The sequence below is a fragment of the Ursus arctos genome, unplaced genomic scaffold, assembly GCF_023065955.2.
Source record: "Ursus arctos isolate Adak ecotype North America unplaced genomic scaffold, UrsArc2.0 scaffold_14, whole genome shotgun sequence".
Lineage (NCBI taxonomy): Eukaryota > Metazoa > Chordata > Mammalia > Carnivora > Ursidae > Ursus > Ursus arctos.
In genome coordinates this window covers 30,829,962-30,857,947 of record NW_026622808.1, presented here as the reverse complement: position 1 = coordinate 30,857,947, position 27,986 = coordinate 30,829,962, and the positions used below count along the sequence as shown (strand labels likewise).

The window sequence follows — 27,986 nt, the reverse complement described above, 5'->3', positions numbered from 1 at the left end:
AAGTCAAACTCATGGTTTGACCCGAGGCTCCAGGTGTCAGATGTTCCAAGGACATTTAGGTGGCCTTTCATTAAAGGGTGGCGACCAGGGAGCTGTAGAGTTTCAGATAGGACACCTTTGAAAAGGGATAGTTATCTTAGCTCCCTATTGAGTTTTTTCGAAAACTTCTCCCGTTCCACACACCCCTTGACACCTTCAGACTCCAATCCCTCAGTTGTGATGAGGGGTACCAGCCGATCAGAAGCTGTCGGGTGCCACTCTGCACAGGCTTCCACGTTCAGGGCCAGTCCTCGAGAGCCCCGGGGGCAGACTCCCTGCCCACGGAGGTGTGAGCTCTCCCAAGTGCACCGGTCTGATTTCAGCTGACCGAATGCTGAGCTTCTCCTGCTTTCTCTCCTGGGTTATCGCCCAGCGGTCCTCCCTGGATGGAGGGAGCTGCAAACCTGCCCTTCCTCAAGGACAAGATTGCCAGGATTAAGCAGTCCCGGTGAACAGTTTCTAAGGAGCAGCAGTCTGATGTTTGGCACTCACAGAGCAGCCAATCCGTCACGTGTCAGCAGGAGGACAGGATCAACCCGAGGCCTCCCTGGGCCACCGCCGAATCCCACAACTCCTGAATTTAGGTGGCTGTGTTGCATAAGTACTCTGACCCTCACGGATGCCAGGATGGTGGCCATTGTTCCTTCCTAGGCAGGGGCCTGTGTGCTGTAGTAACCCCTTCCAAAGGCAGTAAGCAGCTTGTCTGCTTCTCCTTGCAGATGCGTGGGGTGCAGGCAGCTTGGCTGCAGCTGCTCTGCCCTCAGCTGCCCCTTGGGGGCTGGGATGACCTGCCTGCCCTTGGCTTGTGTGGAAATCACAGACACAGCTATGCAAGCATGTGTGGAACTCCCTCCTGAGCCTGGAGCGTGAGTCCTGTAAGGGGAGTCTTGCTTCCTTTTTCTCATCTAAAGGTGACCTGATGCCCTTGGTAGCTGGCTTCCCAGGGCGTCTGCCTCCAGCTTCCCCTTGATACTGGTCACAGCAGAAGTCACAAAAACGGCCTCAATGCCAAGGCCCCTCGGTGCCAGTGTAAGGGGTCGGGGGGCCTACTGAATGTGCCATCCTAGTTGGTGTTCTCTGGCTAAGGAAGCTCAAGTTCAGAAAGGTAAAAGAGCTCCCTGCCACACGCAGCCAGTGAATGGCAGACGCGGGATGCGAACGCCAGCCTGGGCCTCCAGTGCACGCGCGTCTTCCACAGAGCGCGCTGCCTGCTGGCTCACGTGCTCCCACATCGCAAGACCCTGTTCTGGGCCTCTGCCTCATAGCCGCCCAACTGTCCCACAGGCCCAAGGAGTCAGAGGCGGCACGGTAGTCCAAAACTGCCTTTAATAGGAGATACAAAAGTAGAAAAACCAGTTGAGGCTAAATAAGGGAAGGTGGAGTGGAGAGGAGGAGGGCAGGGCCACTCCTCACTGCTAAGTCCCCCCACGTCCTGGTCCCAGTTCTCGAGGAAGGTAGGGCAAGGGGAGGTGAGTGGTGGCCGGCTCTTCCGTGTTCCCTCCCAACAGAGCAGGCTGAGGCCACCGATGCGAGGAAGCTCATAGAAGGGAAAGTGTGTGGGTGGAGGGGGAGCACCAAAGCGGGTTCCCTGAGAGGCCAGGCTGTGGTGGCGTCACTCACACCACAGAGCAGCCCTCAGCCGGGGGGCCCAGAACCCGGACCACATCTTCACGGCCCATGGCAGCCAGGGCACCCTCCAGCACCCTGAGGGTGGCACCACTGCCTTCTTTGACAGCCCAGTCCCTCAGCAGGGTGGAGGCTGGCACCTGGCCCCGGGCCATGATCTCCACGGCGTCAGCCTGGTAGCCCAGGCGGCCTGCCAGGCCCTGCCAGCCCTTGTCGGGTTCGCCTGACACTTCCAGGAGCCGCTCCACTTCCTCTTGCTGCTGCCGAGGGAGATGAACGTAGAGCCGGCAGCCACGTTCAGGATGTGGCCCTAGGGTGGGAGACGTGAGGGGCACGAGGGTCAGATGGGCTGGGTGGTATGGCAGAGCTGGGGCTGGAAGTCTATAGACTGGGGAAGGAGGCTCACCCTGGCTGGGGGCGCAGGGCTCCTGACTGCTGGGATTGTCCAGGAAGACAATGCTGTCCCCGTGCCTCTGGTCCCTGTCGAGGGCCCCCAGCTCTGCAGTCCGAGCTTTGGCCAGCTGCTGTCTTTGTTTATGTGAGCGCCAGCTGTGGGGAGCAGGGGGGACCCGCCAACCTGTTCCAGCCTTCACTGAGACAAAGAGGGAGCTGGCTTCGAGTCCAGATGGGGAGGGGGGGGCCAGAGGGCAGTGCCCAGAGTACCTACCATTTGAAGGCCACGTAGGCGAGCAGACCAAGGACCACAGCGGCCAGGAGGGCACAGTAGACCGAGATAATGCTGCCTGAGGCCCCTGGAGGCTCAGGGGGGAATGGGGAGGAGGTATTGGGGGCCAGAGCTCCCCCTACCCATACCCCTTCCCTGTCCTGTACTCTCTGGGTCTTATCTGTAGCGGAAAGGACAAATAGGATCAAGATCAAGGAATCAAGGCCAGGGTCTCTAACTAGCGGTCACTTAGACTTTGCTACCAGAAAGGTTTGAACCAACAGTCCCTATTCATAGAATCAAAAATTCATACCACGGCATTGAGACTGGCTCCTTACCCACCCTCATTTCCCACAGCCTCCTCTCTGCTCCCCACTCTTGGACACCTAGCCCTTCCTCGGGGTACCCTCCTCCCAGGTGTCCAGACGTCTGCTCTTGCTGTTCGACCTTCTCTAACTGGCAAGTATTGCCTACTCTGGGAAGGCTTCCTTGATCTCTCCCAGTCTCTCCCTTTTCTGGCCCCGGCTGTACCTCCTCTGTCTACTGGGGCATTACACTGTGTGTCCCGTCTCTCCTACCACGTCTGGGCCATGAAAACAAACTGATACACGTTGGTCCCTATGGGGGCCTCTGCACATGAGACCTTGTAGAGTTTCGCAAAATAAAGCTGAGCTAGAAGGCAAGTGAATGCTGCTGCTCGCTTCTGCCTGGAGGCCAGTTATCACCACAATCCAGCGCAGGCAGGGCATAGGGTACAGGGACTCCAGAGCTTGTGACTGGACCTGTGTGTGACCTACCCACCTACCCAGTGCCCAGAATCTGGATCAAAAGGCACTTACCCACATGGACCATGCCTTCCCTGTGGCTGGAGTTGTGAAGCATGGCTCTGCCAGCTAGCAGTGCTCCCAGGGACTGCATCTCTTGGAGAAGGGGTTGGAATGTCATGGCAACACTCAGGCAAGGGAGCTGGGAGACTTCTCCTCTGAGTCCAAAATCAGCTATGTGTAGCAAGATGGGGGAAATTCTTCAGGCTAGATGTCAGGAGTCCCTTGGTGTAGTGGGTCCTCCTCTCCTGGCTCACTCCATCGTGATTCACTCCAGGGCTGGTTAGCCCCCCCCCCCCAACCTGGACCAGTTTCCTCCTGTGTCAGATGGGGTGGTGGGGTCGACAGAGCTCGTCCCCACAGGCCAAAGCTGGAGGGGCCAGGGTGCAGCTCAGGATGGAGGAGAGCAGGTTGGAAACCCTGGCAAACCCCTGGTCTGAGTCCAGGGATGGCACCGGAGGACCACAGAGGCTCCCATCCTCACCTCAGTCAGAGCTAGGCCGGAGACTTGCTGATTGGGGGCTCCCCCAGACATCTCAGCATGAGCCTGAGGAACCCAACACCCTAAGTCCTGAAGGTAGGGCTTCCTGTGACTATGGCCCCACTCCTGCCTCCAGGGTCAGTGTCCAGCCCTCACCTCCTGCCCAGAAACTGGACAGCAGGGTTCCTTGGTGGGTTCATCAAGGGCAGAGAGTATATGGGCCCAGAGGCCCCCTAGTCCTTTCTCCCCTGGGAATTCAGAAGGCATTGAGGCCAGAAACCTAAAGGACAGGACTACTTAGTCCCAGGACCCATCTGGGACTGATCCTACTGGGACGCGATTCCTAAGGCCTGGGTAAGAGAAGCCCCATCTGGGCTGACAATGGATCTTGCCCAGAAGCGGCCTACAAAAGAAATCTGGGGGCAGGCCCTCCAACTCCCCAACATCCACCACCACATCCGGCCTGGTCTCCAAACTCACTTCCCTGCCCAGTCAGCAAGTGGGTCTGGGACAGAGACTGCGGGGCCCTTGCCAAGAGTGAGGCTTGTTCATTTGTGTCACTTACCACATAAGGGGCCCTTCCCGGATTCTGGCTGGCAGGTGGGCCTGTGACCCGCGCGCCTAGCCACGCCAGGCCTGTGTCTGCTCAACCCACCCTGAGCTGCGGGGCTGGAGCCTCTAACCCCCACCCCCACCCCCGCCTACACACGCACACACATCCGTCTCCAGGCCACAAAATACGCCCACGCATGCTAACACGGAGGCCGGCACCACAACGGACGACACCCGCACGATGGCGGGCCTCGAGGTGGGGGACAGAAAAGCAGCCCTCGGCTCTCTCGGTCCAGGAAGACCCGGAGCTCTGTCCCCAACCCCCTCCTGACCTGCGGCGGCCGCCCCTCCGCGGCTCCCAGGATCCACTCGGGCTGGCGAGACTCGGGCCTCTGCGCCGCCAGGCTCCCGTGGGCCAGCCGGAAGGCTGCGTGCAGTCCCTGGGGAGGCCAGCTCCGGCGAGGCGCGGGGCGGGGCGGGCGGTCCCGGGAGTCAGCCAGAGCGCCCACGGAGCGGCCTAGGCGGGAGCGCGGGGGCGCGCGGGGGGGGCGGGGCGGGGGGCGCGGCCGTCCGTGGCCCCGCCCCGCGCAGGGACGCGCACACGTGCGGAGGTGTCGCGAGGGCGCGCTGAGCCGGGAGAACCACCCGCCGGGGAGGATCTGCGGACGGAGTCCCCCAGGACAGGGGCGGCGCGCCTGGGGAAACTGAGGCCACGCGGAGGGAACGAGTCGCCCTGGACGGCTTCTGGGCCAGGGGAACGCTAGCCCGGGACGGTGGCCTGGGCAGGCGGAGCCGTCGCGCGCACGCATACTCGGAGGCGAGGCAGCTACAAAACTAGGCCAGGTTTATTGCCGAGAGTGGGAGAGCGGGGGGCCGCCTTTAGAGATTAAGGCCACAGCCCGGCCCCCGTGCTCCACCGGGACGCGGGGTTTGGGAGCCTGGGCTCCCGCCCCACACTGTGCAAAAAGTGCTGTGCGGCCGCTGAGGCCAGTGCCAAACTCCGGGCGGCCCCTCTGCCGGCGAGGGGCGGGACTTCCTGGAGTGAACAGCCCACCAATCCCTGAGCTGGGCGGGGGTGGGGTCCCGCCCACCCCCGGAGCCGGGCCGACGGCCGCGGCGTGGTCTCCTCCTTCGGATTCCCGCCGACTGCTGGGCGGGGCCTCCAAGTGCGGAGGCCGCTGGGGGAGGAGCCTGCGCGGTGGGGAGGGGCGGCTGTCAGCGCGCCTCTCCAGGGTTGTACTCTGTCTCCCCCGAGGACACCTGAGAGATGCGCCTGGAGGACCGCCACAGCTTCCGCGCGAACTGGCTGCTGCGCGCCTGGGGGGCGAGGGCGGGGAGGTAGGATTGCGGAGAGGTGGGCCAGGACCGGCGCTCCCCGCCCCGATCCGAGGCCTGCCCTGCCCTTATCCTCACCTCAGAGGGCTGCCCCGCGCCCACCACGATAAGCTTGCCGTCCTCCAGGCCCACGAGCACGTGGCTGCGCTCCTTGGTCACAGCCACGCTGCGGATGGGCACCTTCATGGGTAGGGGAGGCGCAGCCGGGAGCAGTCTGCAGGGAGGGAGGGATACACTTGAATTCTCAACTGCAAGGGAGCTTTGTGTCTTCATTCTCCCGTGTACCCTCTCTGTCTGCATTGGAAGGATGGCTCAACTGAAGCCCTAATACATAAAGGGACCTCCCGCAAGTGTGTGGCTAAGGGAGGCCCAGAGCAAGATCAACCCACTCGGGACAGGAGACAGGCCCTGAAGAATGTGCCCATGGACATGTAAAGGGGCTATGGGTAGGTCCACCGTAGGGGGGGTGCGGATACAGAGGAGGGGCTGGGAGGGTAGCACCTTTTAGTATCCTCTGCCAATGACTACCACCCTGAAGGTCCATGAACTCAGAAAGAACGGAACTCACTTGTTCAGGTGGAGGATGTGCAGGGCACACTGGGCTGTGCCCAGCAGAACAAAGTCTTCTGTCACGGCCAGGGCCGTGGGCTGCTCCAGCAGGGGCAGTGAAGCCCGTAACTTCCCATTCACGGAGTACAGGTGCAAGGAGTAGGTGACCTGGAAGAAGCAAGAAGATGTCAGCAAGGACAGAATCCCAAATACCCCTTTCTTGGCTGAGCACCCCTTTTCCATACCTGAGCCCCCACACGCTCCCTCGCTGAGCTCTGGACCACAATCTGGCCCTCAGACCCCAGCGCCAGATGGGACACGGGTCCGGGTAACGTGGCCCCTGGGGGCCGTAGTGCTGCCACAAATTGGCCACGGCGTACAGTGTGGATGATCACAGTTCCATCCTGCAGAAAGGCAGTTTAGGGCGCTGGGCACAGGTCTCTAATCTCCAGGGGCACTGCCTAGCAAACTCGGCCTCCCCTGGGCGCAGGCGCACACACGCACCTCAGATCCAGATACAGCCATGTCGAGTTCAGTGCTGATGGCCACACAGCTCACCGCAGCCTCATGCCCGTACAGGACCTGCACGGGCTTTGATGCCAGTCCCACCGAGAGACCACCCTGTGGGGAGCCAGGGCTGGCTCAGGACTGGGGACATCTCACTACCCTGGCCCCTGAGTGAGAAGGCTACGGCTCAGGAAAGTGATGGCCTTGTCCAGAGCCAGAGCGCTGGAGGGTTGTGGCGCCCCATCCTTGCTCAGCGTGGCAGAGAGAAGGGCAGGACCGAAAGTCAGCCGAGGGGCTGCAGGTGTGGACTATGGGGGCCCCACGGGGCTGCCCACCCAGCACACCTCCTGCAGGAGCCGCCACACCATGCACGTGGTGTCCCGGGAGCCCGAGATGAGGTAGATGCCACAGGTGTCCAGTGCAAGGCAGGTCACAACATCTGCATGGGGAGGGGAGGGTGCAGGTGGAACGCAGTGGTCACCCCCTCCCTGGCCAGCTGCCCTGACCCGCACCCCCACCCCCAGCTCCAAGGCTGCACATACCAAGGTGGCGGCTGAGTTGCTTCAGCAGCTTGCCCCGCGGCAGTGCAGTCACTCGCAGGCTGCCATCCCAATGGCCACCGCTGAACAGCAGCTTTCCGTCGGGGGCCACGGCCAGGGCTTGCCCACTCACACCACAGTCTGGCACCCACGGGCCGCTCAGCAGTCGTTGCATCCTGACCCAGTGAGGGGGAGGACAGGTGAGGCCAGGCCAACATAGAAGACCCGAGCCCTCAGAGACCTTGGCCGGGCCCTGCCGCTGGCCCCTGACTGGGTGGGGCGACAACTTGGGGGAGCAGGGTATTTAGAGCCCACCCCTGCCCACCGCCCTCTGTCCTACTTGGGGTTGCCTATGGTGGCGTCTTTGCTGAAGCTGAAATAGTTGTTTATGTTCCGGTCATAGGGCAACCAGTTGTGGATGCCCAACAGCCCACTGGCACTCACGGTCACCTGTGGGCAAGAGGGGGCAGAGGTGAGTGTGGGACGTAAGTCAGAGCAGGGGCGGAGCTGCGCCGGGCGCTGCGAGGTGCACTTACCAACAGGTCTGAGGAGCCCTGGATGGTGAAGGAGTGGGACTGCCGGTGGGGAACCAGGGCCAGCACCAGGGGCACGTCATCACTGATGACCTGCAGAGCAGAGCGCAGGGCTGGCTGTGCCTCAGTGGTCAGCCCAGGACCCTACTCCCCTGCCTGCCACCTGGGGCACCGTTCTTTCCTCTCCTCTCAGCCCCTAGAGGTCACAGAGGCAGAGGTCCCTCTGCGGCAGGAGAGCTCAGTGGGCCTTCAGGAGGGTAACTCCAAAGTGAGAGAGTGAGAAGCTGGGATGGACAAGGCAACTCGCTCACTCTCAAACTGGTCCTCCCACCCTCTGACTTCACGTCCCCCAGCCTGCTGGCAGGAGGGGAGGGGAAACTAAAAAGGTCAGGCCTGGGGGGGCCTTCTCATGGGAACAGGAACATGAGGAAAATTATCCAAGGCCAGATTGCCTTCCTTCTGGTCTCCCTAAGGTCTTCAGAGATGGTTAGGTGGGGTCAACAAATTGGGCCTTGGCAAAGAAGGTACCCCACCCCCGCTCTCCTGTTCCTCTCCCGATACCCCTTTTTCAAAGATGTCTAACATCGGTGACCTTGATTTAGGTTTTCCATCTGCCCCAAGAGGTTGGTAAGGACAGTGGAGTTAAACCCATTCGCCAGAGCAGGAAGATGAAGCCCTCCCTCCCCTCACCTCCGCGAAGAAGGCCTTGAGCTGGTCCAGGTGCTGGAAGATGCTAGGTGAGTTAGTGTCCAGACGTGCAAGGCGCTGGGCTGCTTCCTCGGCGGAAAGCCGAGCTGGGTGTGGCTCCTGTGGACAAGGGGCTGGTCAGCACCTGGCATGGGCATCCCGGACCGTGATCCTCCGAGCTGGCCTTACCTTGAGCAGCTGACAGGGAGTCTGCCCAAAATTACTGATAATGCCCTCCAGAGCCTTCCGTTCCCGCTCGTCCACCACGTGGTCCAGGTCCACAGCCCCTGGGCAAGGCAGGCAGAGCAGTCAGGACTTCCTCGGTGCCCTCTGCACTCAGCCCCCCTCAGCTGTGCCCCAGCCCCCAGGGGAGTCCAGAGCACCGCCCACCCTCATAGGTGCAGTAATAGAAGACGTTGAGGGCCTTCTCCGCGGCCGGTCCCCGCTGCTTGTAGCCAAAGATGAGGTCGATCCACTCATGCAGGTGGGCAGACACATACTCGGACTCCTGGGGGTGGGGAGGCACCAGTCAGTCCGGGGACAGCTGACCCCCCACCGCCCCCACCCTGCCCCTCCACCCTGGCTGTCCGCCTGTCCACGTTCATCTCACCAGAGCCTGGCGGTGCTGCTGGATGAAGTCCTCGGGAGAGCTGGCCCACGGCGGCAGCACCACGTCGCCCACCTTCTCGTTGGTCAGCTGGAGGCAGCCCAGGTCGAAGCCTGGCCCGGAGGACCAGGTCAGCGGTCTCGCTGTGCCATCTCCACCCGCTTCCCTGGCCAGGCCCAGCCTGTGTGCTCTGCCCCCCCCCCCCCCCGGGGCCTCCCAGCCCCACGCCAGCTCCTACCGTTCTGGTTCTCCAGGAAGTCGGGGAAGTAGAAGAACTCCGGGATGAGCTCCTTCACATCGGCAGGGCTCTCCAGGCGGGCCTGCCAGGCTGCTGCCACTGAGTGGAACTGCCGGTCCGAGCAGTCAAAGCTGGGGGAAGGGCACAGGCCAGAGTGAGGCGGGGGGAGAACGGGGACAAGAAGAGCCGTAGCTGGGGGCAGGAAGGGAGCCCAAGGGCCCGGGACGCCTGGAGGACCTGCGTCTTCCCCTCATCCGCAGCAACCCACCCTCACCCCTGCCATCTGCCAGCCACCCCCTAGGCCGCACCGGCCACTCTGCAGCTGGATGTGCAGGGACGTGAAGGGTTCCATGCGGATGAGGTAGTGCATCACGCCCGGAGCGTTGGAGTAGTGGGTGCCATAGTGGAACTTGTCAATGGTGCCTGCCGGGTCCTCGAAGCTCTCGTACCTGCAGCCGCAGGGGGAGGGGAGTCAGCAGAAGCCCTGCCCTCACCCATCCCAACCCCCAAGCCCGGCCTCGCCCACACGCTCACTTCTCCCTCACGAGCTGGGCATGCTTGGGGTTCACCACACCGATGGGCTTAGACAGGTCCCGGAAGACGGCCGGGTTGCTGAGGTCCAAAGTTGGGGACACGTAGTCCTGCAGGACCCAGGGGAACTGGCCGCCCACCCAGGGAAGGAGCTGAGTGAGGTCCTGATGGCCTACCTGCCCAGCCTGCCCTGCCCTCACCCTCAGGAAGCTGGGCAGAGCCCATGGGGGTGTGGGGGGGCGGGGCACCGCACCACTTGGAAGGACCACAGGGAAGCAGGCCAGAACAGGATTCCCTTCAGGGAGAACAGAGGCCAGGGGGAGGGGGGAGGGCCAGGGGTGGGGCTGGGTAGGGGCAGGGAACAGAGGCCAGGTGTCAGGCGGCACCCGCCCGGGCCAGGCTCAGGGCTTGGCCCACCGTTGGCGCCTACGCGGGGCTGAGCCAGGGCCGGCGGAGCAGGGGCGGGGTGGCGGTAAGGCGTGGGTCCTCACCACAGGGTACTGAGACAGGTCGTTGTAGGTCCGCCCCGCAATGGTGTTGAGCTGCATCAAGTACTCGAAGTTGGAGATCTCACGCTGGACCCATTTCTGGTGGGGTGGGGGGAGCAGGGCCAGGCAAGAGGTGAGTCAGCTGGGCTGTCCAGCACTCCTCCCAACCGCAGGGCCCCAGCCTTGCCTGCCCTCACACTCGCGGTCTCTCACCTGGGTGAGGCCAGAGGCACGCAGCATCTCCTGGGGGGAGCGGCTGCTTAGGTAGCCTTGGCTCGGCGGTCGGAGGCGCAGGAGCAAGGAGTAAGCCTGGTTCCGTACCTGGGTGTGGGGTGGGATGGGGCAGGGCTGGGGCCTGGGGGCCTGGCACGGAGACGAGGCTGCGGTCCCGCCCACCTTGCACGGGAAGTTGAGGAAATAGTTGGCCTGATCGATGAAGAAGAGCTCGAGTGCTGAGCGGCGCAGGTTGAAACGCCGCAGGTGGACCTCACGCAGCTGGGCGAGTGGGCGCCGGAAGTCGTGGCCGATGCCTGTGCCGATGGACATTGGGTGCAGCTGTCACTCACCCTGGCCCCGCCAGACCCCAGCCATCCCCTGCCGTCCTTCTAACCGGCCCTAGGAGGACGCACCCTCCTCCGTTTCCACACGCTCGGCGCTGCCATCATAGAAGTACACGTGCTGCGTGGTGATCTCCAGCAGCCCTGGGATCACAGCCACCACTGTGACCAGCTGGCACTCCGCTGAAAGCACCAGCTTCTCACGCTGCTCGTCCAGTTCCACCGCCTGCATCCTGGGGGCCAGCACCCACTTCAGGCTCAAGGCTCTGGGACCCCCTTCCGGATAAGCCCAAGGACCACACTCCCCAAGTGCCATCAAGTCATGGGGTACAGATTCTGGTGCTTTGCAGAGGAGAGGGAGGAATTGCCCAGGGTCCAGTGCCCACTGACCCCGGTCCCCACTCCTATCCCTGGCTTCCCCTGGTCAACCCCTGCCCACCCCTTGGGCCCCCATGCTGATCTGGTTTGTGTTTCTCAGTCCTGCCCTGGGGTGCCTCGTCATGAAAGAGCCACTGCCAATTCTGTTAGACAGCTCTCCCCAACCGCCCACCTGACTTTGGTCAGTCCCTTCACGGTGTTTACCCCTGGAACCGAAGAGAAAATGGCTCAGGAGGCACGCCCACATGGTAGTAGAGCTCTGCTCCCCGCTGCCGGTCCGCACTCTCCCGGCCCCACTCACGCTTTCTCCAGCGCAGCCAGCTCATCTTCGCCCAGCTGGTCTTCCTGCAGCTCCTCTGGGAGGGTACTGACTTTGGCCTCCTTGGTCACTGCTAGAGGCAGCGAGGCCTCCTCCGTAGGGATCAGGGGGGCCTCACCTGCAGTGGGCGCAAGGGTGCTCAGCCAGAGCCGGGCAGGGCAGGGCCTAGGAGGTTGGGCAGATCCCACTCCGGACACCCTCTCTCACCCAGGTTGTCGCGTAGGGCGCTCGCTTCCAGGTGAGGGTTGAAGTGATGGTTGGGCACTAGCTTCAGACGCATCCGCGAGTATGTCTCAGCACTGGACAGCTTCCAACGTGGAACAGGGGGCTCCCTACGGATATGTCCAGGATGGTGGTCATGGGTGGGCAAGGAAGTCTGCAGAAGTCCCCATTCCTCCCTGGCCTCACCCCAAGCACAGTCTGGGGGTCCAGGTCCCTCCTGCCCTCCCAAGCCCCGCCCCCACCGGCCTCCGCCTGAGCCCCGCCCACCTCAGGGCCCAGGCCCCACAGGGGCTGGAGAGCTGACGCCACAGCGCCTCCCAGTGCAGCAGGGCAGTGGAGTGCTGCGCCGCCTGCTGCTTCAGTACCGCCGCGTAGCGCAGCCCCTCCAGGCGCACACGCCTTTGCACAGGTTCCAGCACCAAGTCCTGGGGGGGTGAGGGCGGGGGTAGAGGAATGGGTCAGTTCCAATGGCTTGGCGGCTTCCTGTCCCCCCAGCCGTCCTCTGGGCGCAGGCGTGGAGCAGCTTCCCACCCTGACCCCAGGCTGCACACCTGGAAGGCCCGACGGCTCCGTGCCCGCTCCCGCTGGCGCCGCTGTCCACTACTCATGAGCGTGTCATAGCAGGCATTCCAGAAGCCCGACATGAGGTCGTGACTCTTCGCGTAGGTGTCCATTTCGAACTGCGACATGGTGGGCTGCACCTGGAGGATTGGGCAGGGAGAGGAGGTGAGCGCTTGGTGTGGGCCCTCGGCCCCCATTTACTCTTCCCGCGCCCCCACCTCCAGGCACCTGCTTGTCGATGAAGTGGCGCCATTCAGGTGTGGCACAAAAGTCCTGGAAGTCCTCGAAGAAGGTGGGGCTGCCGTTGGTGGGCGGCAGGGAAGGCAGTCCCCACTGGAGCCCCAGCGGCCCATAGGCACGGTCGAGCAGGGTGCGCACCAGGGGTACCAGCCACGAGCAGCGCTCTGTGGCTGCAGCAGCTGCACTTGAGGGCTCCCTGTCCTCGGTGGTCGTTTCTGATGTGGAGGTGTTCAGCGCCCGCGCCAGCGCCGCCTCCAGCTTGGAGAGCACATAGCAGGCCTCCTCCCGCCGCATGGGCACTGCGGTCTGCAGCAGCGAGTGCAGTTTCACATAGGCCTGGGCGTGCAGCTGGGGGCGGAAGGGGGTGTGGGTGGCGCCCAGCCACCCCCCAGGCTTTCCACACCTGCCACTGCCGCACCCCAACCCACCCGTGGCTCACCTGTGGGTCCTCCAGCAGGATGTAGCCAAGCACGAGGCGCAGGCCGATCTGGGCCATCTCTCGGAGATCCGCTGTGCCGTTGGCCAGGTGTGGCCAGGCTCCCAGGCGGTCAAGCAGACTGCACACTCCCTCAAAGAGCTGCAGCCCGACATATTCCAGGCAGCCATCATCAGAAGAGGCCAGAAGCCCATGGGGAAGGAGCAAGGTCGGCTTTAGTCTGGGGGCCACGTGGGGTTCGCACTCACAGACACCATTCTGATGCACCCATGAGTGCGCCTGCGCACTCCGCCACCTCGCAGACCAGCCTCCCGGGAACACGCGGACTCATGTGGCTACCTCACCTTCTCACTCCACAGCTCCTGGTTCCCGTGGCCCTCCGCGCACAGGAAGTCCTGCAGCAGGCGCAGCAGCCAGAGCGCCTGCTGGGTGAGGCTGGCCAGGACCCCAACGGGGGCTTCTCTGATGTCGGTCAGGGCTGACTCCAGCATCATCTCCAGGAGGCTGGGAGGGACAAGGGACTCAGGTGTCTGTCCGACTGTCTTCTTCACCCTCAGGCTTCCCAGAGGCCCCTCACCCTCCCGAGTGGCCGCCTCACCTGCGCTTGATGCAGTCCGGTGGGCGCACGAGTGTGGCTGAGGCCCCCAGCTGGGTGAGCACCGAGAAGACCTGGCTGCGCTCCCGCCAGGCGGCCTCATCGCTGCCTTCCACACCGCGCCACGTCACCGAGAACAGCACGTTGGTGAGCACGTTGCACAATTCCTCCTCAGAGGTTTGCTGTGGGCACACGAAGGGGGGGGGTGGGCAGGGGCAGGGGAGGGAGGGAATCGCAGACTCTCCCGCTCTCCCTGTTGAGCACCGCTTGCCGACCACTACGGGATGTCCCTACTAGGAGAGACAGCATTCAGCAGCCAGCCAGTCTGGGGCCTGGAAGAATGGTGTAAGGGCCTTAGCCACTGCCTGAATTCTAGGGAGGATGCTGGGGTTTCAGTGACTCCTCGGGGGTTCACAAAATTACCCCACAGTTCACCCACGAACTGTCCTAGAATTCTCTGGAAAAATGACAAAGTATAAGCAGAAACCCATCCGCAAACTGGGAAACACAAAGCAGATCCCTTAGAGCGATGCTGCGCATGGGCCTGTGAAGTCTCTGCCCTACAAGCTCTCTTGAGGACCCCCCAGAGCCTGGCTAGTGCCCTCACTCCGGCTTGAAATCATTTGTCCTGTTCCAGGACCATTCCAGGACCCGACTGGGGACACCACTGAAGAGGAGAGATCCAAGGGAGCAGCACGGGGGCCGACTGGCAACTACAGCCCCGATGTCAGACAAGAAAGGTTATACCGCCTGCCCGGTGTCCCGGAGCGGTCCCTTAGAGCCAGGCAGTGGCTGAGCGGGCCCGCCTCACCTGAGGGTTGCTGGTATTTGAGGTATCATCCCCACTGATGGCAGGCTCCGGGAGGCTGCCGTCCTCCAGCACATTGGAGAGACTGGAGCTATGGCGGCCGTGGGCCACAGGGAAGGGCCGGGGCCCCTCCAGTGGGGAAGGTGTGCCGGGCTGGCTGACCGGAGTAAGAGTCCCGCTGCTACCGCCGCCGCCACCACCGCCACCGCCGCCAGCAGCAGTGTTGCACGAACCCACGCTGGCCCGCTCCAGGCCCAGGTCAAAAGGTGTACAGAACGGGGAGAGAGCGTGGTAAAAGGCGTCAGGGTCGGGGCTGGGGGTCTCCGAGGGCAGGAAGACGTCTGAAGTCTCAGGCGACTCGGTGGGTGGCTGGCATAAGGTGGGCTCTGGGGAGGTGGGTGGCTCCGGGGAGAAGGGCGGGGGGACTGCTGGCTGTGGTCGCCTCCAGGACATACAGCCGGGTCAGCACGTCCTGCCAGCCAGCCTGTCGGGCCATCAGCCGCACTATGTCTGGCTGTCCGTAGATGAGGTGGAAGAGCTGCCAGGCCAAGACACAGCAGGTGAGGGACCCGTCCAGCGGTCTGCCCCCGGACTCCCACCCTAGGGCCTTTGCAGGGGAGGTCTCCAGAGAGCCCTCCTCCCAGGGAGGTAGAGCGAAGCCCCCAGGGTAGAAGCCCCCTCCTCCGCAAGCTTTCACCCCCCATACTCACCTGGCGACAAATGTCCAGGCGGACGCTGAGGTCAGCCTGGAGGGACAGCTGCACCACGGCCAACAGATCAGAGAGATTCAGGCAATCTAGGAGGATGGCCAGAGAGACCTGAGGGACTGACCGCAGAAGGGGGACCTCGCTTCCCCACTGGCCCAGCCTCGGCCCCTGTGCCAACAAATGCCCTCCCTCTATCTACCTGCCCTGTTTCCCCTGGCCCCGTCTCACCCTTCCACCTGGCCTGCCTCCTGGCCCCAACCGGGTGGTACCTGCCCCCAGGAATAGCTTGTAGAGGCCCTGGCAGAGCTGGGGGGAAGCAGCCCCCTCTGGCAGGCAGGCGACGAGCCCCTGGAGACTGTATTCTTGCAGCCGGAGCCGCTGGCGGCTCCGCTCAGGTAAGCGCTCGTTCTGCTGCAGTTTGCGCAGGATCTGGGCGGGGAGGGTCATGGGGGTTTGTCATCATGGGGAACGAGTGACTAGAGGAGGGGGAGTCACCACGCAGGTCTGTGGCTCCAAGAGGGACCCGTTCCATCTCCCTGTCCCTTAGGCAGGGGCCACGGCAAATGGAATGCGAGGCGCAGGCTGGGTGTACCTTGCAGACTCGGTCAGACACCAGGGGCAGTGACCTCGGCCGCACCAGCAGAGCCAGCAGCACCTCAAGGTTCCCCTGCTCCACCAGGAAGACGGCCAGACTCTCCTGTGCCGGTGAGCCTTGCAGCAGTGCCAGCAGCAGGTCCAGACCACCCACCACCTGGGGAATCCAAAGTCTCCTTTTGGGCTGGCCGCTCCCCTCCACACGGTCCAAGCCCCACCCTCACCAGCCTCCAGCCTACCTGGCCATCATCAGCTGCAGCGGCCAGAAAGCTAAGCACCACCTGCAGGTCCTCGGTGGCCGAGCTCCGAACCAGGAACTCCCGCACCAGGCCAAAGAGTGAAGTCTGCACTGTGCGCACGTCGTCGGCCGCTAGGGGGTGCTCCCGCGGTGGGCTGGGCCGGTCCCGGCAGGCGCAGCCACCCAGGGCCAGGAGAACGCAGGGGAATGGAGGGAAGAGAGCAGGGAGAGCGGGCGGGCAGATGAGCCGGGACTGAACGCTATGCCCAAGGCCGTGTCAGCCCCACAGCCCGTCTGCCCCACCGGCCTCACCTGTAATGGGAGCGCAGCGCATCCAGGATGAACTGAACCCCGTACTTCTTCCGCAGCTTCTGTCTGTGCTCCCGGACTATGCTGGACATGTACTGGATGTGGCCTGGACGGGCATCACCAGAGGACTCAGGCTACCAGCCTGAGCCGGGCCCCTTCCGCTGCCCCTGCAGGATGGTGCCCTGTCCCTGCCAGATCCCTCAGGGGAGATACGTCCCGAGACTGCCCAGAGCAGGGTTCTAACTTCTCAGAATCTCTGCCCCCACTCTGCCCGGTGGCGTCGCCCCGCCCGAGTCCCCGCACCCACCAAGGCGCACGGCAAAGTCACTGGGGCTCCAGAGGCGGAAGGTGAAGAGCACATGCTGGTAAAGCAGGTACAGGAGGGGCCCACTGCCCTCTGCGGCCACCTGCTCCATCAGCAGCTGGGCGGACATGAGCACGTTCATGTCCATGGCCCAGCTGGGAACCTGGAGTAGAAGGACCCAGGGTGAGGCGGCGGGCCCTGGCCAGGTGCCACCGAACCCCCCAGCACCCACCCTGCCCGGCACAGGCAGACGCACACGAGCGTCCTGCCTGTTCCAAGCCCTTCCGGGGCCCCCCGCTGCCCCCGAGGTGCAAGCCCCCCAGCCTGCTGGGTGGGTCCCCTGCCCCAGGGGCTGCTGGCACTTCAGCTGAACCCTGCCAAGCCTGGCAAGGCCCCACTCAGACGCCACCCCCTCTCCCAGGAGGCTCTTCCGGACAACATCAGGCTCCCTTGTTAGCCCCCCCATCAGTCCCCCTCGGCCAGACAGGGCAAGTCCCCCCGCCGTCTACCCCACCTTTCGCAGGAGGGCCCCGATGATGGCCGGCCCCTGGCACTGCACCAGGCTCTCCTGGTTCCCCGCATGGCCCTGCAGGAAGTTCCGCAGCATCAACAGGAAGGCAGCCACGGCGTTCCTCTCCATGCGCACCTCTACCGGCCGCCACAAAGGGGACAGATGTGCATCAAGGGCCTGCCAGTGGCAGAGGCCCCAGGCACTCCAGCTTCCTTATCATGCCAAGATTCCCTCGCTGCCCTAACCCAGGCGCCAGGGCCACTTTACCTGAGGACTTGCCCAGTGGGAGAAGCAGGCCCTGAGTATTGTGGCCAGAGGTCAGCTCAGGCCCCACGAGGTCATGTGTCTCAGCAGGACCTGCCTCAGCCTCTTGGGGCTGTGAGGCCACTCGCTCCAGCAGGGGCAGCAGGGCAGCCATGCCTCCCACACAGGTCACCACATCCTAGGGGAAAGGGCTGGCTATGGGGGGGCAGCTCCCAGCCATTTTCTGCCCCACTCTGCCCCGGCCGACCTCCCAGTCTGGGAAGCTGGGCCCAGGGGAGTCTGGCTCTCTCGAGCGGGCTTCCCCAACAACCTCACAGGGCACGGCGCGGCTCCCCAGCCCGCCCTGCACACGTGTGCCCGTGCCTGCGCTCCCGACACACCCTGCCCACACGCACACACACACACCTTCACATCCCACGTACCTTCACGTCCCACGTCTCCACCCTGTGGCCCGTCAGGCGGCCATCCAGCCCGTGGCCGGGGGACAGGTCCAGGCAGATGTTGTTCCTACAGGCCTGGGGGCAGGAGGTGGGCAGGCGGCCAGGGTCAGTAAGAAGAGGAGGTGGCACAGGAGTGGGGGGGAGCAGGGGAGGGTAGCAAGGCTGAGCCAATTGCCCCCCACCCAATACCTGAGGTGAGTAATGGAGGAGCAGCTTGGCGCTAAGCTCGTGCAGCTCACCCTCGGGCTTGAAGGGTGCCATCTCCTTGGGCCCTGGGGGGTGGGCAGGGAGCTTCAGACCTGGCTGGGCCACTGGCCAAACCCCATCCGGAGGCTGCCTCTTCTCTGCCTGACCAGAGGACATATACCCCCAGGGACGCCTTCTCCCTCCTGGACCCCTGGTTCCTAGCCCGGGGCCTTTTAGGAGCCCCTACCCCCCAGGTCTGGGGTGGGGCTGGGGCAGGGCACAGTGGGTGGTGCTGCATACCCAAGGTGAACAGGGCCCGCAGGGCCACCGAGGACAAGGCTTCATGGAAGATGGCCACGGCCCCCAGCTCACCCTCCAGGGACGTGGGGCTGCCCCACCGGGTGTCCTGTGTGCCTGCAAGGGTGGAGCTGATGCTGCCCTCCTGCAGGGGGGCCACCAGCCCGGCCCCCCAGCCAAGCCCTGCGGTGGCGGGGACCGACTGGGAGCGGGAAAGGGAGGGGTGAGTGGGAGCCAGGGTAGCGGGGACTGGTGGCGTAGGCAGCCCCGTGGTGGTGGTCGTTGTGCGGTGCCCAGCAGAGCCGATACAGCAGGAGGAGAAAGGCTGCGGGGCCAGGGTTGGGGAAGTGGTCAGATCACAGCAAAGCTGCGGGTTCCACCTACATCCAGCTCCTCCCCACGGCCGTACAGACCCCAGAGGCTGAAGTCTGAGGCCTACATGGGTGGGGGGGGGGGGGCGTGCGGAACACAGGGGCTCCAGGCCTCACCCTGTCCAAGATGCCCCAGCTACCCCGGGCCTCCCCAAACCCTGCCTGGCACACCTCACTGAGGGAGGGGCAGCGAAGGGGTGCCGTCTTGACCAGCTGGCCGTCTTTGTAGACGTGGACCAGGTTTTGGCTGAAGGGCCGGCGCCCGGGCACATGGACAACGGCCACGCAGTGCTAGAACAGAAGCCACGGCATCAGGCTGTAGGCTGGCCCCTGGTGTCTCCTCCACCCCCGCCCCCCCCCGGGGGGGCCATACGAGGAGAGAGGCTCACCCAGGCAGAGTCGGCAAAGGACACTTCAGGCAAGCTCATGGTCAAGTACTCCTTCCGGGTGCACACGGCCACCACCAGCGTCCCAGCTGCCGTGAAGAAGGCCTCGAACCCTGAGCCGCTGCTGGTGAAGAAGCTGGGGGCAGGCCAAGCCGGTTATGTCTGCTGCTTTCCCACTCAGCCCCAGCACTGCGTCCTGCTCCCTGGCAGCCACCCACCTGTACAGCTGCTTTCGCTGGAGTGGCCGGGAGGGGGATGGGGCAGGTGGCACAGCCACGGGGTGCAGACAGAGCCAAGCATGGAAGGTGAAGCCGGGTCCTGGCCAGCGCTGCACGGGGGGTACCATAATCCCTGCCATGCTGGGCGTCAGGTCAAAGTAGTGTAGGGCTCGCGCAGGGCCCTGGCGCCGGGCCATGCCCGACAACGCACGGATGATAGCACCAGCGTGCCTGGCCTTCCCGGCCTCCGTTGCGCCGGGCCCCGAGTCCAGCGCTGGTGGGGGGCGCAGCAGGCAGCGCAGCTCCAAGGGCCTCAGAGACACTCGGCCCAAGGCTTGCAGCAGCGCCCACAGCTGCTCCTGGCAGTGGGCCCCCAAGGCTACCCCCGCGCTGAGCGTCTCCAGCAGGTGGCCCACCAGGCCCGCCTGCACGCACGTGCCCCGGCTGGCCGGGCAGCTGTCACAGAGCCACCAGAGGCGCTGCGCGAGGAAGAGCCGCAGCTCTGCCGTGGGCAGTGCCGGCAGCCACTGCATCAGCAGCAGCACGGGTTGCTCGTTGACGATCGGGGGTGGCGGGCATCCGCTGTGGTCCCCCTCCACAGCCTGCGGGTAGAGAGAACGTGACGGTTCCTGGGCAGCTGGCAGGCGACGGACCGCCCCGCCAGCAGCGGGACCTCCGTGTCTCGGGGTATTTGCCTTCAGCACGGGACAGCAACACGTGCTACCCCAGCCTGCTCGCGCAGGTCATGTCTAAGGCTCGGGAAAGTCGGAGGCGTGCGGACACGCATTGCTATTTACGACAGGCCTCCAGCACCATTAACCCCGAGCCTTGGCTTTGGGTCTGGGTTGGCCTCAACCCCGACTGCAAGTTCCCAGGATGATCTGGGGGTTTCGCTCCCATGCACCGGATCTTCATCCCAGGGACACGGACACCTGTGGTTGGGCCACGGGTCACACGACGTACTGCCCACAGCCAACAGAGTCCCCAAGGTGGAGAGCTCACCCTGCACAGTGACCCTGACTCAGTCCCGACTGCCCTTGGGACCCCGAGCCCACGTCCCCGGCGCTCACCATGTTGAGTAGCTCCTGCAGCAGCCGGTGGGTCGGGGGACCGTGGCTCTGCAGAACCTCAAGCAGGTGAGGGTAGCCGATGCGCTCCTTGAACACCTCCTGTGCAGGGTTGTGTGGGGAAGAAGGAACCCCAGAGGCAGGATCATCTTCCGAGGCTCCCCCACCCGGCTCTGCCTCTGGGTCACAGTGCTAGCGAGAGCAAGGGGCCGCGGATGGCTGCGGGGGTGAGGGTCCCCCTCGGAAGGTGCTCCGCCCACACGTATCCTCCCCAGTCTGGCTCGGACCCAGGAGATCCAGCTGCTGGCCCTGAGCTGCACCCCACAGGGCAAGATGGTCGCCACCCCAGCTCCCTCGCTCTAACAGCCACACACTGGACCAGTTCTGGGGACATGCGGTCAGTTTAACCCCCACCCCCACTCCCCTATGGTGGCCAGACTGTAGCATTCTCACCTTGGCTGAAGGGGAGCCGCTCATGATGCAGGTCAGCACTCGGACCACGTGCACTGCGACGGCATCTGTGTCCTGGTCCAGCACCTTGGGGTGGGGAGGGGCAGTCAGCAGCAGCAGGGGCCAGCGTGTCACAGCTGGCAGCCCCCTGCTCCTGCTGCAGGGCCAGGAGCAGGTGCCCCAAGGTGCGTAGCTGAGCTGGCTGGAAGCCTTGGGACAAGGCTACTCCTTGTCCGAATTACTGTGACCCTGACCCTGACCCTAGGGCCCTCTCTCAGTAGCTTGGCCAGACCCACTTTGGCAAAGAGGCCAAGGAAGAAACCAAGACCAGGAAGGGCCTCACTAGGACAGATCAACGGGGGGACCCTCTCGCCGTCCCTGCTTTGTCCCCCACTGCCTGGTAGCATTACAGGCCTCGGTCCCCAACCGTCCCCACCCAAGCTAGACACATACATGCAGGCAAGTGCTCCATCACCCTTGATGATTGACAGGGGGCTGGGAAATCGAGGGACAATCAATCACAGGAGGTTAGAACCAGAAGAACCTTCGAGACCTTCCAGTCCTACCTTCCCCTTGCTCCTAGATCCAGGTGGGGACACTGAGGCTCACCCTGGCTGAACCTGACAGCTGGAAACATGCCGCTCACCTGCTCTGCCCCACCCCTGAGGGCTGGGGGGGGTAAAGAGGGCTTAGAGAATTTGTCCACAGGTGCCAGACTGCCAGGCTGTATTTTGACTCCATGGGGCCTGACTCCCCAAGTGACCTCGCACAACCTCCTTTCCCTCTCCAGGCCTCAGTTTCCTATCTGTAAAAACCAGGGGTCTCACCTGCCTTGTCTGCTTTGTAGACCAATAGATATGCAGGCTGTCAGAAACCAGGCAGGAGCAACATAGCCACAGGGGGCTGCTCATGAAGGCAAAGCCCGGGGCCTCTAGAGGTTGGGGCTCAGGTGTTAAGCCCCCAGAGAGAGGGTTCTCCATGCAGAGTCCCTAACTGACAGCTTGTAGCCTCTTCCAGCTCCCATACAAGGTGAGGCAGGGAGCACATCATAAGGGGATAAGGGACTCTCAGTGATCTGCTTAAGGCTGGTATAAGGATCCATGGAAAGAAGTGGGCGCATGTGTGGGAACCTCCTTTTCTGTGAGTGACAACAGCCATGTCCCTTAGTATCTGGGCTTCAGTTTCCCCTTCTCGGAATGGGGGGTAGGTGGTTGAGTTTCGAAGGTTCCTTCCAGCTTGGCAAAGCCAAACCCAAGCTCCCAATACGAATACTAGATAGGGCACGGATCACTCCTGCCCATTCCTTAGGATAAGAGTCTGGAAGGTAGGTGAAACAGCATGGGGGACCCAGCCCCATCACTAGGCCACAGCAGGCCTTACACATATCTTCTCGTTCCCCCTGCATAGGCAGGAAGGGCTCAAAGAGGGAGCCACAGGGGGTGGGTGCCCAAGGAAGTGAGTGCCTGAGCAGGTCAGCCCCAAGGTGGTACCTTCTGGACATCGGGCTCGGTCAGTAACCGGGTAGCCAGGTCACTGTCCCCCTCAGGGGGCGCCCGGGCCTGCAGGTACAGCTGTGGGGAAGGGGGAGGGCACAAGGTGGAAGAGGCAGAGGAGAGAGAAGAGGAGGAAGATGGGGGGGGAGGGGGGTTAGAGCAGGACCGGGGGCAGCTGCCAGGGCTCTGCCCCCGAGAGAAGGCTATGTGTGCCCTAAGACCCAGGCAGAGAGCCCCACCAGGCACTAAGGAAGTCAGGGATCTGAGAGCTGCCCGTGCTCTGCTCAGAACAAAGCCGGGGTGGGGTGCGGGGGGGTCAGGTAAGCGGGCAGGAGTAGGTACTGTATCAGAAACAGCTGAGCCCTCCTCCTGCCCCTGGACTTGGGGCTGGGGAAAGAGGGACAAGGGGCCAGGGCAGCTCCTGTCCTTCCACAACATGCCCCTCCTATGGGGTACAGAGCCATCCCGAGCCTTAGGCCACCCCACTCGCCACAAACCCCCAACCTGGTCCAGCCCAGGCTTGCTTGCAGAACCCCACAAGTGGTTCCCCAGCCTCCGGGTCCCAGGCCGTCCACCCGCAGCCGGGCCCTGCCCACCTTGCTGTTCTGGATGAGGCGAGTGAGGTGTTCAAAGCAGTTGTTGCTGAGGAAGGTGGCCTGCAGCACCGGCCGGTCCTCACATGCCAGCATCCTGGGGATGGCGTCTGCGGAGGGGTCTCGGGTCAGCCCCGCTCCACCCAGTCAGCGACCCCGCCGCTCAGCCTCACACCTTCTTCCCACGCAGGCCAGTCCTGCCTTCCATCATCGCTTAGCCTTTCCCCTGCTGGAGTCACCTCCCCAAGAGCCTGGGAGCCCATACCCACCGAGCATGCTGACCCGCAGGGTGACAAGGGCCTCTTCAGGGCCGGGGCTCGGGCCCGCCGGCCAGTCGGCGTTAAGGACGCGGAAGTAGCCCTCAAGCAGGGTGCGGAGCTCTGGCCCCCGAGGGGGCGTGCGGCTGGCATGCAGGACATGTACGGCCCCCACGAGCGCCTCCAGCGCCAGGGGCACTAGGCGGGGGTCCTGGGCCGGCCCGTGGTCCCAGCCCCGTACCACACCCAACAGGCCCTGCACAGAGCCAGCGCTCACAGCCATCTCCCCGTTCTCCTGCGGGTGTGGGCAGAGATGGCAACGGTCAAGGGGCTCGACCAGCAGAGACCCTGAGGTGGCCACCCTCTGGTCCACAGGCTCCTCCCGGCTTACCTTCCCTCCTGCAAGGACAGCACCGAAGAGATGGACCAGACGTAACAGCAGCCTGGGAGGTAGGCCATCTGCACCCTGCAGGCTCTCTGGATAGGGTGGGCAGGCAGGACAGGCCGATGTCACCAAGCCTGCGGGGGACTACCCACAAGGGAGGTGCCCTGGGCTGGGGGGTAAAGGGCTGGGACGCCCTAGGGAAAAGAGCCGGTTCGGTACTTGGGGGTCAAAAATGTCACGGCTCTCTGCTAGGGAGTCTAGGGAAGACATGGCCCTTCTTTGGGGAGCTTGAAGTGGATGTGGTCCTGCCCCGAGAGCCTAGCCAGTACCCCAGATCCTTAACCTCCAAAGTGGGGACCCCAGGGTAAGCACATACCCACCCCACCCCACTTCCCCATGGCAACCCAGGCTTTAGCTTCTCAGATACAAATCTGGTCCTGCTACCCTGTGACCGTTGGAGCTTCCTGTGACCTGCTCTGGGGACCTCGCTGTATCTACCATACAGATGCCCCCCACCCCCACCCATGCCCCCGCTGGGGACTTCTAGGGGCTTTCACAGTCTCCGATGTGGGAGGCCCACCTGGCCCCACTCCAGCTGGACAGGATGCCAGGCCACATACTGAAACCCAGAGAGCAGAAGGCACCAGCCCTGGGTCACATGAGTGGTGTGTATGGTGGGGGATGGGGGCAAGAGCAGGGCTCACTAGATTCAGGTGGGATGGGGTGGGACAGCTCCTTGGGCACAGGGCATTTGAGCTGAAGCCTGAGAATGCAGGTGGCCTGGGAAGGGAGAGGAAACAGGAGGGAAAGACATGGAACACCTAGTTGCATTTCGGGACAGAGAGGACAGGGTGCAGAGGGTAAGTGGGGCTGGAAAGGAAGGCTGTGGGAAGAGCAGGATCTGATCCTGAGATGCCAGGCCACCAGCGAGGGGTCGACAGCAACAGGAACAAAATCCAGTCTGTTCTGAGAAGAGTGCTCAGAAGAGTGCTCTGATTGTGGGAGAATGGAGGCAGGAGCTCCCGGAGGGTTGGGGGGGGAGGGGATCTCCCCTTTTGGAGCTGTTGCCCCTGCTCCAGACCCCAGGCCTGCAGCGATATGGGGCACCCCAGAGACACTTCGACACCGTCAGTGCTAACAGGCCACTGCCTTTCCAAGCCTGGCCTGCCCCAGTCCAGGTCTATCCTGCCCCATCCCTTCTAAAGTCCTGGCCAGCCTCCCTCTGATGAGAGGAAAAGAGGAGACCGAGAGAAGAGGGTCCCCAGAGGCCAGAGGTGGCCAGAGATGTCCTGGGGGTCAGCTCCTCCAGGAAGGTGGGAGCAGGGAGCTGAGATGGCGTACATGGTGTAGACGTTATCTAAAGGAGGGGTGGAGCCCACAGGGGTAAAGGGATTGGACCAGGCAGTTTTAAGATGGTCCAGATCAGAGTGAGATCCAAGTGGTTTCCCAGACCCAGGAGGGGGAGGGAAGAGGGAAGGGAAATTGCTCTCCCCCACCTTATTATGGGAGACCTTCACTCCAGCCCAGAAGAGAAATTACTCATTTCGCCCAGACCTGCCCTTTCTCTCCTCTCTGCCCCTGAACTCCCTCGCCTCTGGAGGCCCCTCGGTTTCCCCGTGGTGCTCTCAGCCGTGCTAGCAGCCACCACTAAGGGCGCCCCGTCCCTCCGGCCTCTGGGATGGGGAACTGCAGGAAGGGGCTCAGGTTTGGGGGTGGGGCCAGGTGGGGCCTAAGGGGCAGGGGCGGGGCCTGACCTCGGAAGAAGGCGCTGAATTCACTGGGCAAAGCAGCTGGAGGGAACTTGTATTTGCTCTTCTCCTTGGAACTGATGACTTCCCTGGGGATGGAGGTGGGGAATGGGCAGGGGCCCGGGTGAGGCTGGGCACTCCGCCCCTCCCTGGCCGTCCTCCCACACCAGCCTACGCCTGAGCCCCCCCCTCCCACTTCCACCCCCCCACCCCCCCCCCCCCACCCCCGTCCTCTCCCCAGCCTCCTCCTCCGGGTCCTCCGGGGTCCTCCGTGGTGGGCTGGCTCTCACCCACTGTGCTGGCGCCGCCAGGTCTGGTAGGGGTCAAAGAGGCCCTCGCAGAGGAACAGGGCGTGCAGGGCCACGTTCTCCAGCAGCAGCAGCCCATGGCCCTCCTGCGACGCTGGGGCTCCTTTCAGCTGAAGACGTGGGGAGAGGGCGGAGGGGGTTAGCCGGTGCCCGGCTACCGCCTAACACCCCCCCCTCCCCGCCCAGGGTAGAGCCCACCTCACCTCTGCTGTCAACTGGGTCAGCAAAGCCAGCACCCGGGGTGCCAGCACCTGGCCCCAGCCTGCCTCTACGTTCTCCAGGTTCCTGGGAGGGAATGGGGAGAGAGGTCCCAGGAATATGCCAGCCCCTCCTCCGGCCTGCAGTTCCGAGCCACCCGCCCGCCTTGGACAGCACGAGGGGGACCCACCTGCAGAGAACGATGAAGAGCTTGAGCAGCAGCAAGGCCTGCTCCAGGTCCCCCGCGTCCAGCTGCTCGGCCAGGACATGCAGCGTGGCCCGCGGCAGCAGCGGCACCTCGGCGCCTGCCTCCTCCGGCCTGCAGACAGGGGGGTCGCTGGGGCACGGAGGACCCTCAGTCTCCGCGCCCCGTCCCCGCCCTCCAGGTACACCCAGGCTCACCTGCGTGGCTCCAGGGAAGACAGGGAGATGGTTTTCTCGTAGGCACCCACAAAGGCCTTCAGCCACTGCTGCAGGTAGCCCAGGTCCTTCTGCAGGCGGAGAAGTTGGGGCCACAGCGGTGGGCGGCAGACCGGGTGCCGTGGACGAGGGAAGGCCAGCAGCGCATGGAGAGTCAACAAGCGGACGTCGTCGGATGGACAGGGATTGGAGGCAGGGCAGTGCAGGTGGAGAGAGTGAGGGATGGGTAGGGGAGGAGGGAGGACCGGAAGTTTGAAGGTCAGCATCAGAGGGCTGCCCTGCATATTGACCACTTTCCCAGGACCCCCATCTACTTTTCCCAGTCTCCTCGTCTCTGCTCCTACCTCCCTAACCGTTGGGGACTCAGGCAAGCCTGACATGGCCAGGGGAGGGGCTTAAGTGTGCACACTGCTGGGATGCGGCTATGGCCCACACTTGTGCTGGGGCTGAAGGCCTGCCACCCACCAGCCACCCCTGATCCAAAGCCTTGGGCTGGCTTCGCCCAGCTCAGAGGCCACAACCTCCAGGAGACCTTCCCTGACTATGGATCCCATGCTGCCTGCGCACCATGGACCAGGCAGACCCATGCACGCGCACGTTCCCCACGCGTACAGGCAGAATGCCCTATCTCACCCTGGGAACCTAACGCCCGCCCTGGCTGGTTACCTGGACCCCAGGTCCCAAAGCTGGTTCCATGGGCAAGAGGGGCAGCGGCTGAGCCTGCCGCCAGGGACACTTTGGTGTGAACGGGAAACGTCCCCTCCCGCCCCGCCAGGGCAGGAAGCGCAGAGTCACGGTGGGGGAGGGGGGCCGCTTCCTCCCGGCAGACCGCAGGGATGTGGGGGGGCCCCCCCGGGGCACCCAGGGCCCCGCAAGAAAGGGGGTGAGGGACCCGGCCCAGCACCGGGGCGAGGCCTAGAGTGCACAGGGGCGAGGTCACACTGCCCTGGGAGGGGCTTGTGGACCCGATACTCCTTTTTCTGGCATGAGGTCAGGACTTGGGAGTCTAGGGACAGGTTCTCACCCCTGCTGCTATAGGGCCCTTCATTCAAGGCACCCACTGCTCCCTGACCTGGGTCCAACGCCTCAGGCCTAGGAAACGATGTGGATGTGGGGGACTCAGTCACACCTTTGCCCTGGCCTCCTCCCCTGTGTCCTGGCCTCCCTGCCCGGCCCTCCTGGTCTCTACTCCAGGGACACAGCTGAGTAGGTCCTAGCCTAGCCCCAGTCTGCTCGAACCTCTAAGCCCCTCCCAGGGCACAGAGTAGGTGCTGGCCTGGAGCTCTTCCTCCCATCCCGCCCTCCTTCCCTAAGTGCTTGGCCTCGTCTGCAGCTTCCCCCAAACCAGCTGAGCCCAGAAAGCACATTTCTCTCCCAGGCGCAGATGGGTAGGGCAGGCACCAGACTGGAGAAGGCTGAAGGGGCAAGGGACACATCATAGGTGCTGTGTCCCCAGTGCCGCGGACCTCAACTCAAGGACTTCCAGAATTACCTTGGGTGGTTGGCTCATTTCTGCTGCCTGTAGGCTCCTGACCACAGGTTAGGGACTGAATGGGCCCCAGGGAAGGAGCCAGACCCCAGCAGACTGGGCCAGGTCCACAAGAAACCTAGGCAGAGCAGCCCTCACCCTGTGGCTGGGCACCTTCCTTGTGCACTTGTCACAGATCTGAGGCCTAGGCAACTGAGGGAGGAGGGGCTGGGGCCACCGTGACTTTTTGTCTGTCAGGTACCTTTGGTGATCTCTCCACCCTCTGCCCCTGGCCGCCTCCCCGCTCACCTACTTCTGTCCCCGCCCCTCCTCTCCACCAATCAGCAAGGACCCCAAAGTGCCCAACCCTGAAACACCAGAACAGGCCAGGGCTCCTAGACCACTTCTTCGAATATTCCCATTGCATATGGGGGAAAGGGGGGCTCTAGAGAGGATGC

General features: G+C 63.7%; 2 protein-coding genes across 3 annotated transcripts in view; both read right to left on the bottom strand.

Moving 5' to 3' along the window:
* Nucleotides 1–1,346: 1,346 nt before the first annotated feature.
* On the bottom strand, nt 1,347–4,721 carry LOC113256804 (death domain-containing membrane protein NRADD-like). Of its 2 annotated transcripts, none has more exons than XM_026500695.4 (5): nt 4,519–4,721; nt 3,169–3,327; nt 2,333–2,510; nt 2,072–2,214; nt 1,347–1,975 (listed from the first exon to the last, which is right to left on the bottom strand). In XM_026500695.4, the coding sequence occupies exons 2-5, from the start codon at nt 3,272–3,274 to the stop codon at nt 1,656–1,658; spliced, it is 747 nt and encodes a 248-aa protein (XP_026356480.2). In that variant the 5' UTR covers nt 3,275–3,327; nt 4,519–4,721; the 3' UTR covers nt 1,347–1,655. The 2 variants fall into 2 exon arrangements, with proteins under 2 accessions (XP_026356480.2, XP_026356481.2); XM_026500696.4 differs by lacking the exon at nt 4,519–4,721 and adding an exon at nt 4,200–4,508.
* Nucleotides 4,722–4,789: 68 nt separating this feature from the next.
* NBEAL2 (neurobeachin like 2) overlaps nt 4,790–27,986 on the bottom strand; it is a 29,802-nt gene continuing 6,605 nt past the window's right edge. Inside the window, 54 exon segments of the mRNA XM_048227132.2 lie at nt 4,790–5,503; nt 5,600–5,735; nt 6,090–6,238; nt 6,316–6,474; nt 6,575–6,691; nt 6,922–7,016; nt 7,120–7,292; nt 7,457–7,566; nt 7,653–7,742; nt 8,340–8,456; nt 8,526–8,623; nt 8,727–8,844; nt 8,947–9,056; nt 9,182–9,312; nt 9,490–9,630; nt 9,716–9,840; nt 10,204–10,299; nt 10,414–10,730; nt 10,830–10,990; nt 11,437–11,572; nt 11,662–11,786; nt 11,944–12,101; nt 12,228–12,377; nt 12,466–12,825; nt 12,917–13,054; nt 13,258–13,417; nt 13,512–13,690; nt 14,320–14,739; nt 14,741–14,854; nt 15,027–15,112; nt 15,293–15,452; nt 15,616–15,774; nt 15,857–16,010; nt 16,168–16,270; nt 16,472–16,631; nt 16,983–17,116; nt 17,247–17,421; nt 17,666–17,758; nt 17,873–17,955; nt 18,170–18,491; nt 18,709–18,828; nt 18,927–19,059; nt 19,142–19,743; nt 20,212–20,310; nt 20,662–20,745; nt 22,149–22,229; nt 22,748–22,854; nt 23,014–23,296; nt 23,393–23,478; nt 25,141–25,223; nt 25,425–25,552; nt 25,646–25,727; nt 25,831–25,959; nt 26,043–26,131. Coding sequence (XP_048083089.2) covers nt 5,402–5,503; nt 5,600–5,735; nt 6,090–6,238; nt 6,316–6,474; nt 6,575–6,691; nt 6,922–7,016; nt 7,120–7,292; nt 7,457–7,566; nt 7,653–7,742; nt 8,340–8,456; nt 8,526–8,623; nt 8,727–8,844; nt 8,947–9,056; nt 9,182–9,312; nt 9,490–9,630; nt 9,716–9,840; nt 10,204–10,299; nt 10,414–10,730; nt 10,830–10,990; nt 11,437–11,572; nt 11,662–11,786; nt 11,944–12,101; nt 12,228–12,377; nt 12,466–12,825; nt 12,917–13,054; nt 13,258–13,417; nt 13,512–13,690; nt 14,320–14,739; nt 14,741–14,854; nt 15,027–15,112; nt 15,293–15,452; nt 15,616–15,774; nt 15,857–16,010; nt 16,168–16,270; nt 16,472–16,631; nt 16,983–17,116; nt 17,247–17,421; nt 17,666–17,758; nt 17,873–17,955; nt 18,170–18,491; nt 18,709–18,828; nt 18,927–19,059; nt 19,142–19,743; nt 20,212–20,310; nt 20,662–20,745; nt 22,149–22,229; nt 22,748–22,854; nt 23,014–23,296; nt 23,393–23,478; nt 25,141–25,223; nt 25,425–25,552; nt 25,646–25,727; nt 25,831–25,959; nt 26,043–26,131 — 8,220 coding nt within the window. The 3' untranslated portion in view covers nt 4,790–5,401.

Excerpts from the sequence above, each read along its gene's own strand:
- LOC113256804 (XM_026500695.4), bottom strand. The coding sequence starts at position 3,274 with ATGACATTCCAACCCCTTCTCCAAGAGATGCAGTCCCTGGGAGCACTG. Across the intron at positions 2,511-3,168 it reads GGAAGGCATGGTCCATGTGG|ATAAGACCCAGAGAGTACAG; the intron begins GTAAGTGCCTTT and ends TTTCCGCTACAG. Across the intron at positions 1,976-2,071 it reads GCCCTGCGCCCCCAGCCAGG|GGCCACATCCTGAACGTGGC; the intron begins GTGAGCCTCCTT and ends CTCCCACCCTAG.